This window comes from Taurulus bubalis (genome assembly GCF_910589615.1).
Source record: "Taurulus bubalis genome assembly, chromosome: 8".
Lineage (NCBI taxonomy): Eukaryota > Metazoa > Chordata > Actinopteri > Perciformes > Cottidae > Taurulus > Taurulus bubalis.
The window spans coordinates 17,014,227-17,027,140 of record NC_136596.1 but is presented as its reverse complement, the minus strand read 5'-3'; the positions used below and the strand labels follow the sequence as shown (position 1 = coordinate 17,027,140).

Here is a 12,914-nt window from a genome sequence, read left to right as displayed (position 1 = left end):
ATATATGTGGTGCATTTGCATGAATATCGACAGGATCTTTTGATGAAATCAACAAATCCATTAGTCGCCAAAAGCCAAGAGTTACCTACAGTTACCTACGTTTAATGCCTTTGTCCATCAACTGTGATGTGAAAACATCCGATTTCCAAACAGACAGAGAGAAAACACAAGTGTGCGTCCTGGTCGTTCAGTTATAAAATTCTGCACCAAAGCGTGTCCCTCCTGCTGGGCTGCTGACAGGGTTTTCAGCAGAACACTCAGTCACAATGGACGGCAGAAGAGGAAGGTTTACCGGTGTCTGGTTCAAAAGTAATTTAGCTGACTTCATTGACAGTCAGCACCGGCACCAAGCGATAGGAGTCGCGCTGCCCCGCCTCGCGCTGCCCTCCGTTTTCCATTACCCTTCTCCACTTTCATCACAGTTAGTTTTTTGGTCAGGGTCTGCTAAGTTCACAACCTTCCCTGTCGTTTCTCCTGCATCAATCTGTGTACAACGACGCAGTTAAGTATATAGTCTCATTGAAAAACTGCTTTAAATGACAATTGGCCAATACCAATTTATCTGCGATAAACTAATCCCGACTATGTCAGCAAAGACTATTTATTGGTCTGGCCCTCATTGCAGAAGAGGGCCAGCTAACCTACACAGATTCCTTCAGATAGACCACCAACAGAGGTTTGAATAGCATCACCTTTTTGGGCTGAATGGGTTACTAGTCAGGTTTGTCACATGGACTTCCAACAGTATAAATATCACTAATAGCACTGCTTATTCTTTGAGCCATATAAGGCAGGAGTGACATTAATGAAAAAGGTTTGAGCGCACCAATGTAAAAAAGGACACTCCAACTCATTCTAATCTGATTTTATTATTTTCTATTAACCACAAAATCAGGATAACTGCACAATGGTCTACACAGTAACAAAATGTTGCTTTTCTCCTTCTGACTCCCTGTACATGCGAGTAATGCTACAGGCATCAGCATTGGGTGAAGGTTACTTCCTCTTTTTTTGATGGTCTTCGTCTATTACTCCTCCCTCTCCCCCGTTCACCTCTATCTATGCATCTACACTTTCCCATTTCAATATTTCCAGTTACATCTTTCCCTCCATGCACCATCATTTAGTGCACTTGATCCATGCAGTGATTGTATCTGACATGACTTATATAATGGGTTTATGGCCGTCTGTGTTTTGGGCGGAATTACTGGCATTCCTGAATATTTCCCTGCAAGCTTAAGAGTCCATGTGTTTTTTTCCTGTAGCCTCCATTATTGGTGTATCTATTTACCATTCCTTGGCTGTCTGCCTCCCATGGCAGTTTGAAGCACTCTGTGTAATGTCAGGAACACCTCCCCATCAGCGGTTCTACACTGCAAGCAAGTCGTTTTGATGTGCAGTTCACACAGTTTCACCCTCAGTCTTTTGAAATCTAGGTCAGCTCTATTATTTATTAATTGCTGTTTCACAGCTCTGTTATAGTCTCTCCACTGCTGCTCACAGAGCTCCAGCTCCTACACTGCAGAATCTCCTTCTGCGACTTCTGGTGTGGTATGTCTTATAAAAACACTTTGTGGCTATGAAGGAGGCTGACAAATTTAATACAAATGCATAATTTTTCTGAAAAGAAAAGTAGCCACCTTATATACTTTATGAATCATAATTTCTCAAAATCTTCTTGTAAAAGTCCGACTCCTGAAGGTAAAAACAATGAATTCCCAAGATACTGGCACATAACTGACATTACATTACTAATTCTATATTTTGTCTAGGGCTGCAACAACGAATCGACAAAATCGATTATCAAAAGTGTTGGCAACGAATTTCATTATCGATTCGTTGTCGCGCGATTATTACGCCGGGCAATAAGTCGCGGAGAAAAAAAAGAGCGGCGCAGAGCAACTGGCCGGCCAGCGTTTCTGAGATTGGAGTGAGACACGAGAAAAGCTGAGGTCGTGATCTTCTCAAAAATAGAAGAGCTTTGACGAGTCGAGTCTTGGCCAATCGGCGTCTTCATGTTCCTCAAACTTGTTTTTAATGGAAGCTACTAGTCAGCTTGCTATCACGTTAGCTAACGTGTTTGGGTTGTGTATTGTCGTTAAAGTTACTTTATGTTCTGTTACAGTTCAGTCTTGCTTGTAAAAAAACGTAACGTGATGAAACATGCCGTCACCCCCCGGTCTGGTTCAGTTCACGCTGTCTCTCGTTAACGTTTAACCGGCACACTGGCGGATCTGGCTGCAGGTTTTTGTTTTTTTACTCAAAGTAGAATGAAGCAAATCACGTCGTTGGGCTTAGCCAACAACGTGACGTCGTGGTCATAAGAGACCCAGAATGAAAGAGTTTAAGCAAGAGGACGCTCTATATGGAGCAGTACAGCTTCCCTCTGTCCCACTATTTCATACATATTGATAAAGCAGGGTATGCTAAATGCAGCCTCTGGAGGGATCAATTACAGTAAAAAGGGCTCACATTTGGCAGATGTAAAGTATACATGTGTATGTTTTTAGTGTTAGTCCATTTTATTGTTTTAATTAACAGCTCAGGGATGTTCAAGGAGCAACCTGTTTATGCACTTTCTGAAGATGTTTTGCACTCACTTCTGTTTTTGAATATAGGGTTGGAAATGAACGCTTTTTTAATTTCTTTTTTTTATCCGATTCATCGATTAATCGGAAAAAATAATCAACCGATTAATCGATTATTAAAATAATCGTTAGTTGCAGCCCTAATTTTGTCTAAAGCTAAATATAAAATTGCTGTCATGGAAATCTGTTAATAGACCAAGCAAGCAAAGTTGGGTTGATAGTATAAGTAAATACAACACTTTTGATAAGCTTTGGGGCTCATTTATAATAATAAACACATCTAGAAGGGGATTTTTTTTCTACAGCCTGAAAGGGAAGTACTGCTTATTTTTCTGTTTTGTTATGTGCCTCTTTTATTGAATGTGAAGTGTTTGTTTCATGTAAAGTACAATAAACATTTGTATTAAAAAAAGAAAGTATATCAATTCAAAAACATACATATGTACACATAGCCCTTTATTATCATCATCATCATCACACATATACAAATTATACTTGATTGACGCATTATTCATAGCCAAATCAAGTACATATTCCATGACAATCAAGCTGTAATTTACTCCACTTGTCACATCATAAACTGTATTTTATAGTTGTTACTGACCTTTGCCATATCTTCAGCCGCTCCGAGAGGCAATTGTGGCCGGTGGGATGAAGGCCTCATCAGAGACTCTGGGTTCATCTCTAGACGAGGCCGTTTGATCTCTGCATACTCCACCTCCGATTGGCCACCGGGCTCTGGCAGGTACATGTGCTCATAGCGGATATGCTGTTCCTGTCCTCTGCAAAGTACAGATGCAGCAGATTAGAGAAACGTATGGAAAGCTACTGAAGTACTTCAATGCTACAGGCACAGTTCTTAATATAGAGCTTGTGATACATTTCTAATGTAAAAGCTGATGAAAGAAAATTGCAGGGTCGAAATACTCAATTTAAGAACAGTATTTTCCTTGCTACAGCACTGTACTTTCGTCAGGTTGTTGGGTACTCGCATTGCAGCTGATTCTCTGAATTGCAAAGACATTTCACACAGACATTCTGTGTAAGTCAGAAGATGAACCATAATAACTTTGATGACTTTTTGAAGAGCAACATTTGCTACTATTGATACAATTCCCCATTAGTTACAGCTGTACTTTAAAATTAAGGTTAACATGACAACAAGTTTAATCTTAACATGGTACATATCAGCATGTTATAATCCATAAATTAACATGCCAACATGCATGTTAAAATACCAAAGTTAGCATGGACTTACAACCTAAATTATGAACACTGAGTTAAATTTGATAATGTCACAGATGAGTCGCAAAGAATAACCAACAAAAGATCAGGACGATGTGTGAAGTTTGACTGTCATGATCTTTTGCCTGAAATACTAGACCAGACCTCAGTATTAGAATACATACTTCCAAAGCATACCCAAGTGATAGTTGCAGGGCTCGAAATACCACGAGCATATAAACCATAGTGCACATAAAATTTGCGCTGCGAATGCAATTCTCAGCTCGACATGCCCCGATATACATCATTTGGTACAAAACATGTTGAGTACTGCTCGTTACTACCTATAAAAGTAATTTAAAGCGCCTTCGTCGCCAAGTGGTTATAATTCATGCCACATTAGCGCAATTGTTACATGTCATTCCTCTCTCTTCCTCCATTTCCAGTCTATGTCCTGAACACTGTCAAAGAAAAAGGCGAACACATTCCAACAAAAAAACATTACAAAATAAAAAAGAACATAACTCAAAATATAAAAAACAGTTAGTCGGTTTATCATTTTTGTAGAATTAGGGTAAAAATGTTGGTGCTGAAATAATTGAAACCACAAATCGTGGTTCTGCCAACAACCCAGTTGTTAGATTTATTTTGGTTGGATCCGAGCCACCTTCACTCCAGGCCTTTCCAAGATGACCTAGAGGCGGTTGCGGTGAACCGCCACAGAGGAAATGTGCCCGACAAGGGCCAGCCAGCACCAGGGAGAGGTCCCTTGAGGGGATCCCCCCACAACGAGTGGCCATCTCTGACCCACCAAGTTTAATTCCCCGGGCAGACTGCGCGTACCCCACTCGTTGAGAAGTGTAAAAATATTTGTTGGTTCATTATGAAACTGTGGCGGTCCGCGGGGTCTAGGTAATGAATGGGAAACACTGTCTTCTGAAAAAGAGACTAGGCCTGGTGCCCATTAATACAGGCTTTATTTAACCACACAAAGACACATTTGTACAAAAGCACGAGATGACAGTTACAGTCAGAGATCAGGCTGACCTACATTTTTACTCTAGCCAGCTGGCTTGATTTGGTTCATCATAAAATAATCACTAAAGACCATTTTTCAAAAAAAAAAAAAAAATGGGAACATGTAATGGTCACTCAGTAGTGGAAAAAATGGGAAGCAAGGACATTGGAAATGGTGACTCACTGCAACACTGGCATCTACTGATTTTTAATTTAGCAGCATATGGTAGACCTGCTCGTGTGGGGTTTTGCAGGCATTGCTAGGCAGTCGATGTCTACACACACAAAGCCAAAAAAGTGCTCTTTAGATTTGCAGTTGGAGCTATGACACTCCCTATAGCGTACCCTAAAACTAGAAACTGATTTGGCTGGCCAGGAATGCTAACAGTCAGCCACCAAAGGAGGGGGACGCACTATACTGTATTGTGATCTGGCCATGATCGGATGCATGTGTGATGCTAGAATAAACCTCGTTCTGCATGTGTTCATCATTGGGGTTAGCAACATGCAACAGTGCACCAGGAAAATGGACCTTTGGTATGTAGTCAAATGACAGCTTCTGAAATTGAACTGCACTAGCTACTTAGATTTGGGGACATTTTATTAGCCCACTTGTAAATGGCTCTTTTCTTTCTGGGGCAACGGTTTTCTCAAGTTTGCCCTGGAAGCAGATGCCAGAATGTCAGGGACTTTGATGCCAGTGTCAAAATGGATGTGGCTGCTGAAGAGAAGAGTGAAAACACAACCATAATTGCTGGTCCAGGCCCACAATGGCCTAGTGTGTGGTTTCTTTATGTGCCAAAGAGCACGGAGCTTGTCTCTGCCTTGTGGCGTGCTGTAACGATAGAGACCATCCTCGGCTTTATAGAGATATATGTCATGTCACTTATGTAATATGCAGGTATAAATATGCATGTTAAAAGGTGTCATGGGGTGGTGGCGAGTAAAGAAATGGATTGTGTAAATAGTACCTCGAAAAATAGGGTGCCAAAATGAATACCCATTGACTCTCCCGAACACATTTTTCTCACTCATTCAGTTGCACACTTCCTCATCTCCATAGAGGGTTGGCACTTACATAATCACATCATCAAGCCCCCTCCCCCCTTTCTTTCCTCGTCTCTCTCTCTTGTGAGCGTGCAGAATAATCTGATCCCTGGGGAGGATTTGTCTGGAGGATGAGAGAAAGAGATGTGTGTAGAGGTGGGGTGGGTGGAGTGTGTGGAGAGGAGAGGGACGGGAGCAACACAACACAACACCCCACAACAGCTCCATTACTTTCTTACTGGTTTGGGCCCCATTACAACAGGGAACAGAGATCATGTATGCTGATAGCAGCAGCCCATTACTGTGAAAGCATTATGGCGTTTGTACGGCTGCCAATCTCTTCGTTGTTCCCCAGAGGAGCGGCTCCACAGCTGTGCACATTGCAGGGATGGCTAACAGAAAGGGAAGCCTGGCTAACTGCACCACAGCTGGGATGAATGAAACTGGGTAAGTGCACATAAGGAGGGAAAAGGGGTAGAGTCCAAAAATAAATGCCCTAAACTTTTTGTACAACTATTTGAAAAGACGCTGATGTCACTATGCACAAATACTAAGGTCAGAACAGAAGTCTCAGAATACTACTTTAATACACATTTACTACATTAATCATAGCTCCCAGATAGATGGTCAAGAATAATCACAGCTACAAACTCATTTTGCATTATTGCACCAGATTTGTTTTCAGCCTACTCACTCTTTTCTCTGCCTTGTTATGCTTGCTCTAAAATGTATTCACTCCCTTTCTCAAGTAGCTTGGGTGATCTCAGACAGATGGGAAGAGGCGGAGTGACTGAGATATTGCCTGGAGTAAAGAGGAGGATAAAACAAACAACTAGCACAGTGGCTCAGCTATGATTATGCTGTTGTGGTTTCCTGACCTGTAATTAGGTTACATTTTGAGCATTAACTAAACGAGCCCATTTTCACCTCGTCTTCAGTGCAAGACCATTGAAGAGGAGATGAAGGATACACATATCTCTCATACTGAGAAAAAGATAATGCTGTCCTAGTTCAGCTTCTAAGGCCATGTTAGTGCTTACATTATCAGAATGTGAGCAACCCTCAGCTTGCTACAAATGGAGGCATGGTGTGCATTGATTGAAGGATTGCCAAGGCCAGAATTACACTATTCAGACTCTGAATGAAAACACAGAATGAGGGCTTCAGACTGGATTTCAAGCCCTGTAAAGGAATGCTGAAGGCCTTATGTATTCAACTGAAAGGACTCCCCACCCACAGACGCCTGCCAGCAAGACCAGCATTGTATTTCACAGTCTCCACAAAGAAACGTGGGCTAACTGCTAGTCTCCCCTTTTGATATGATGGGTATTTTTTATCTACTGAAAAGCATCCCCACTTCTCCAGTGTAGAAGTCTCACAAGGCATCTGCCTTGAAGAAACAGACATCATGTACACCGAGTGTGATTGCCAAAGCTCAATTGATTGAATGAAGGGTGTCAGCAAATCAGAAGCTGGTGGGTAGCAGTTGAACAGTGTGGTATTTATTTCTGTATCAACCCATGACCCAGTGTCGTCACATTATGGGCTAGGCTATGCTAACCGTTAAACAGGACCAACACACAGCTCTGGCCTTTACATTGAAGACCATAATCCCATCTGATTGATACTTAAAGACGCCGACACAACACACAATGACCACACTGCGACAGAGTCATTCTACCATCTGCTGTCTGCAGCTACAACTCCTTTTTCTTCCAGAGACTAGGGGCACACAAATGATTTGACAGCGCTCATTTCACATCCGACATACAGTACATGCAACAAATATTTCTAAGAAAATCCACCTCATGAAAATACAATTCTGTAATTTTTGCATGTTTTAAGATAAGCAAGACAATTGCCTGGACAAAAAAAAGTCCTCTGTGCTAGATGCAAAATGCATGGCATGCACATCAATTATTCACAAGTGCTCATCAAGACTCATCCTCAAAAAAGCATGGCTATATAAATAATAGACAACTCTGGTAGGTACAAGACCTGAGTCTCCAGAGGGAAAGTGCTATACATACAATGCTTTGCCTGACTTGGTATTAGTCTGTAGCAGAGCCGTTTAACACAACATTGCAGAGGAACGGCTTGCGGATGCCATTCATGAGGATTATAGTATGGGAGGGTTAACAGGCAGAGGCTTGAGCAGAATAATACTGTATAAAAATGCAGCCTGCATGAGGCTTCCATTGAGCATGCATTGTCCCTCAGGCATCAAGACTTAACTAGGGCAAATACATTAACCTCTTAACGTTCTGCTGTCCCGTGGGCGTCCATTTCAACTATACACTGTACATTCCGTTGTACATTCTGTTGTACGCTGTACATCTATTTATAGTTCGGTACGAGTGCCATATGTTTCTGGAAACCTACGATTCTTGTGATTCCAGCCGTTTCACGATCAGACCACCACAGCAGCTACAATCAATACTTTTGTCAGACAACAACAAACAAACAAGCGATTTGAAAATCAAGACAACTCACCGATGACGCCTCATATTGATCCATAAATCCATAATATTCCAACAAAAACGGCGTTGTTACGGCATAAAGGTCCAATAAAAATAAATCCCATAAAAGATTTAGTCCAAAACACGTGATTACATCCATAAATATCCACCAACTGGCGTTGCATCATTCCATTGCAGCTGAAAGTTATGAACGAAAGTAGTTTCGTTTTTAGGGGTAAGTAATCCCAACAGCCTTCAATTTGATGAGAAGAGACAGCTGCTGATAGAGCTTCAGTCTGAAGTGTAAATTTGCATAAAAATGCATTTATACTTCATTTTCTCTGTGTCAGCAATACTGGTAGTATATATATATATATATATGAATAGTACCTATATAAGTTTGCAAGACTATAAGCCTTTTTAATTAGGTATATAGTATATATGTTAGGAATATTTTCAGTCTCAAAATGAAAAAACGCTTAGACATTTCATTAGAAAAACATGTGTAAAATATTCATTTTCTGTGATATTGTTATCAACTTTTTACTTAGACTAGATAAGGCTTCAGGCTATGGTCCCATTCTGTTTTCCAGTCCATAAGTCACATTTATAGTCATCTACAGGCATCTATTTAAAAAGAAATGTTCAGACGAAAATAAAAACCTTATACTTTAGTGTGAGTCAGCAGCACTTAAAGTGATTCTGACTATTGAGGTAAAAAAGCTTCAGATTGTTACCTTTCAAAAGAGACCAAGACCATGCATTTACTCCAAATAGTTCAAGTACAGCTTGCAATTTACTTTGGGTATACCTGGATAGGCGTTTTTCGTCAAATTGTACAGGAATGTTAAGAGGTTTAAGGGGCATCACTACCAGTTTCATGTGAATGTCTAAGTCAGAACGATATACCAGTCAACAACACAATCCATTTAGGATCTGGGAAAAATATTATGAAACTAAAAAGGTCATGTCATCTATAATCCCCAGCAGAGGAGGATGTGAAATAAGATTGATGATATCATGGTGCAATACTTTATTTTAAGTTCCAGAACGGATAGTAGGCTGGCCTATTTTAATGTTTACGTGCCATGATGCTTCGTTTGTACTGTAAGCACTCCTGCACAAATAAATGTATTTAACAAAGAGCACCCTGTACAGTATGTAATTTAAAAATCACAATGTAAATAAAAGCACAAGTAATCTTAAAGTGCCATCTTAAACAATGACAATATGTTGCTTATGAGAGAATAAACCCTATATATGAGCACGGTGCACTAGGGTTGTCACAATACCAAAATTATGACTTTGATACGATACCCTCCATAAATATCACGATACCCAATACTTACGGTACCAGAATTCAATACCACAAATATGATACAATACTGGTATATTTATCTATAATAGTAATAAATAAAACATCTGTATGGTTCCCTTTTTTACCAGCTTGATCCTGCCCAGCGTTTTGAACACTTAACAAATGGCATTAATATTAGCATACAGAAAGATATTAATGAAAACTACATGGTGCTATCATAGCATTGATTATACACGGCTATGTAAGCTTATTGTCCGTATCTGACAAGATGACTACATAGTTCTTTCCATAAGTATGAGCAATTGTGTTTGAGCCTGAAAGGTGCTTTGCCATGTTTGACGTGTCCTCCATTGGTCTGTTAGACGGGTCTCTGTGTGTCAGTGGGCTTTCCTTTACAGTCTGCAATGTAGCCAAAGTATTTCCAGATTTCACTTCAGGCATCTTTTTTTCCAACAAGCCGAGGACGGTCGGCAAGAGCTCCCGCACTCGTGTCACCCCAGCGATCACTCGCTGTGAGTGATCGCTGCCTGCTGTGTGTGTGAGCGCAGGGCAGCCCCGCCTCCATGCAGTCAATGCATGCAGGCATTGACTATGCACGCTATTTTAACAAAGTATCGATACTAACAATATGCCAAATCGTATCGTTTTTAACGTACGGGTACCGCGGTAACTTTTTAGAATCGATATACAGTACAACATTACGGTGCACCTACCTCTCATTTCCAGGTTGGAACTCCGAAAGTAAGGAGGGCCGACGGCGATGGGGCTGGGCCAGGTGAGAGCTGTAGTCCCTGGCATGATGAGAGTGGTAGTCAACCAGTCCGACTTCCTGGAACACAAACAAGTTGTCAGCATAGACCCCAAGTTAATGAAAACGTTAGAACATTTCTTACCATTCCCTGCCTTGTTTCTTTTGAAATATCCAGTCATTTTCTCTCCTGCTCTTATCTCTCCCTCTCCTATGCGTTTGTCACACAGATGGGGTAACCCATGCAGCTACTGTAAACTTGTCCCTCTGCATGTCAAGGATTGTGGGACACAGCCAGTCAACACGCATCTCATAATGACGACAAGAGGAAGGGGTAGGATTAACAACAGGTGCAGCTGTGGAGATCCTTGGGGGTAAGCCTTGGCGAACAAAAAAAAAGGCCCAGCAAATGATGGAGGTCACTAAATGAATTTCTACATCAGCGAGAGAACTCTACTCTGAAGCACGGACATATGTATCAGAACATATAATTAAGATAATTTGGTGGAAATAATGGGGAAGGCTTTGACTGTCAACTCAAACATATAATGAGGGACCAGCTCTGTGTGCACAACATTGCAACCTGGGAATGTTTCTGAAAAACACCAGGGGAGGCCTCTGGGGTCAGGCCCTTTCTAGTGGCTCAGAATAATGCACTGTTTACCCAATATCCAAGCAGACATAGCAAAAGCTACAACTCCAGTAAAAAGGGTTTTACTTTTTTCGAGGCACTACAGGTGGTGTCATTAAACACATTGTGTGCCTGGCCCCTTACCGTGTGTGCCCGTTGCAGCTGCAGTGGTAGACTCGCCGGGTTTGGCAGGTGCCGTGCGTCCACAGTCCTCCGGCCCGGCTGCACAGACTGGGGGTGAGAGGACATGCTGGCACAGCCGCTTCCTCTACAAGCAGGAAGTGGGTGTGGCTGCAGAGCAGATACCGTACATTATTGGCTGTTTCGCTTAGCCAGCAAACCTGCAGAGAAAAGAAAAAACAAACATGGGACATGAGTATTTGTAGCTGAGCAACCCCTGTGCAATTGCCTCGGCCGCTTTCATATCGGCAAAGAACAATGCATAAAATATTATGCAATATGCAGGACGGTTTCTTTTTTTGGGCTAGCACCTCCAGAGTAGCTAGAGATGAAAGTGTGCGTCTCTGTCTGCACCGGATATCAGAATGTCATCACCTCCCTACCACAGCTGCTCCCTCCTCCATTGCTCCTGGTAAAGAAGTGAGAGTCCCTGCACCTGCTACACTGAACCCCTCCTTCACTGCCTGCTGAATGGTCCGCTGTCCTCACACTGAGGACTCAGACAGAAACCAGCCAAGTCAAGCCAGCCCGTAAACCAAAAATACTCTGATTTTAATGGGGCTTCACAGGCAACATAAATAACTCAATGACAGATAGAGATGTAGGCCTCAAGTCAGGCACTAGAGCAGGGGTTTCCGACAAGCAGCTTGCTACCAGCTTCTGAGTGGCTCGCTTAATGTTCAAAGAATATGTAAATACATTTGACAACAAAAAGTCACTTTGTAAACCTGTTTAGATGTCTATCCAATGAAATTCACAGACATTCTACTGACACAAAACTATTATTTGCCAATTATTAGCTGTTCATTAAATAAAGTGGAGACCCCTGCACGAGAGCACTACATCAAGAGCATGTTATGCAAACTAGATCGGCCTCATCTACAAGGAATCTGTCACATATTGACCAATATTTAAGTAAAAACAGGCGTGCTAAGGGAAGAGAGGTTTATTCTGCACACAGGTATTGAAAAGGAAGAGAAGTAGTAGGGCTGGGCGGTATGGCCAAAAATTCATATCACGGTATTTTGTAAGATTCCGGCGGTTTCACGGTATATAACGGTATTTTTTTTCCAAATAAACACATTAATTTATTGACGCCGAAAAGGACCGCCACCGCCATCTAGTGATGTGTCCTTTCGTGTCGAGGCTTCGATGCGCGTGTCGAGTAATCCAGGTAGATTTTGGTGAAGTGCGTATCGAGGCTTGTCTCGATGACGTATGTGGTGACGTTCGAAGCCTCGCGAGCCGCCCGCACCACGTGACTGATTCAGAAAATGGTTTGTGTGTTTGCCGTGCGAATTGAAATATAAGGGGCAGCGAAACTCAATGGATTTACCCCTTCCTCTCTGTACCAGCGTCATGTGTGTCCGTGAAAGGGTATTTTATAAAGCAGGCGAAATAGTCTCAAAAAGCCCAGCACTGTGGAAAAGTTCTTATTTTTACTTAAAGAATTGTACTCATCAACATGGACTAGCAGAGCCGAGGCTCGAAACACCGATGCTCTGACTGAAAGTCGGATATTCTAACCACTGACCCACAGTCACATCACAACCCTCTCCCAATTTGCTTCGAGTTTTGATTTTGACCCCACCATTATATCATAAAGATAGACACAATAATAATAAGTTAATAATTGATGTATTGGCGTCACAAACATAATTTATTCAATTTAAAGCTTCACACACCAAAGCCATGGTGTCGT

At 41.7% G+C, this 12,914-nt stretch overlaps 1 protein-coding gene across 1 annotated transcript in view; it reads right to left on the bottom strand.

Annotated features, from left to right (window-relative positions):
- ncor2 (nuclear receptor corepressor 2) overlaps positions 1-11,282 on the bottom strand; it is a 62,885-nt gene extending 51,603 nt beyond the window's left edge. The window contains exons 1-3 of the mRNA XM_079222449.1: positions 11,177-11,282; positions 10,367-10,482; positions 3,193-3,370 (exon numbers count right to left, since the gene is read on the bottom strand). Coding sequence (XP_079078575.1) covers positions 3,193-3,370; positions 10,367-10,482; positions 11,177-11,281 — 399 coding nt within the window. The 5' untranslated portion in view covers position 11,282. The remainder of the gene's footprint in view (positions 1-3,192; positions 3,371-10,366; positions 10,483-11,176) is intronic.
- Positions 11,283-12,914: the final 1,632 nt, after the last annotated feature.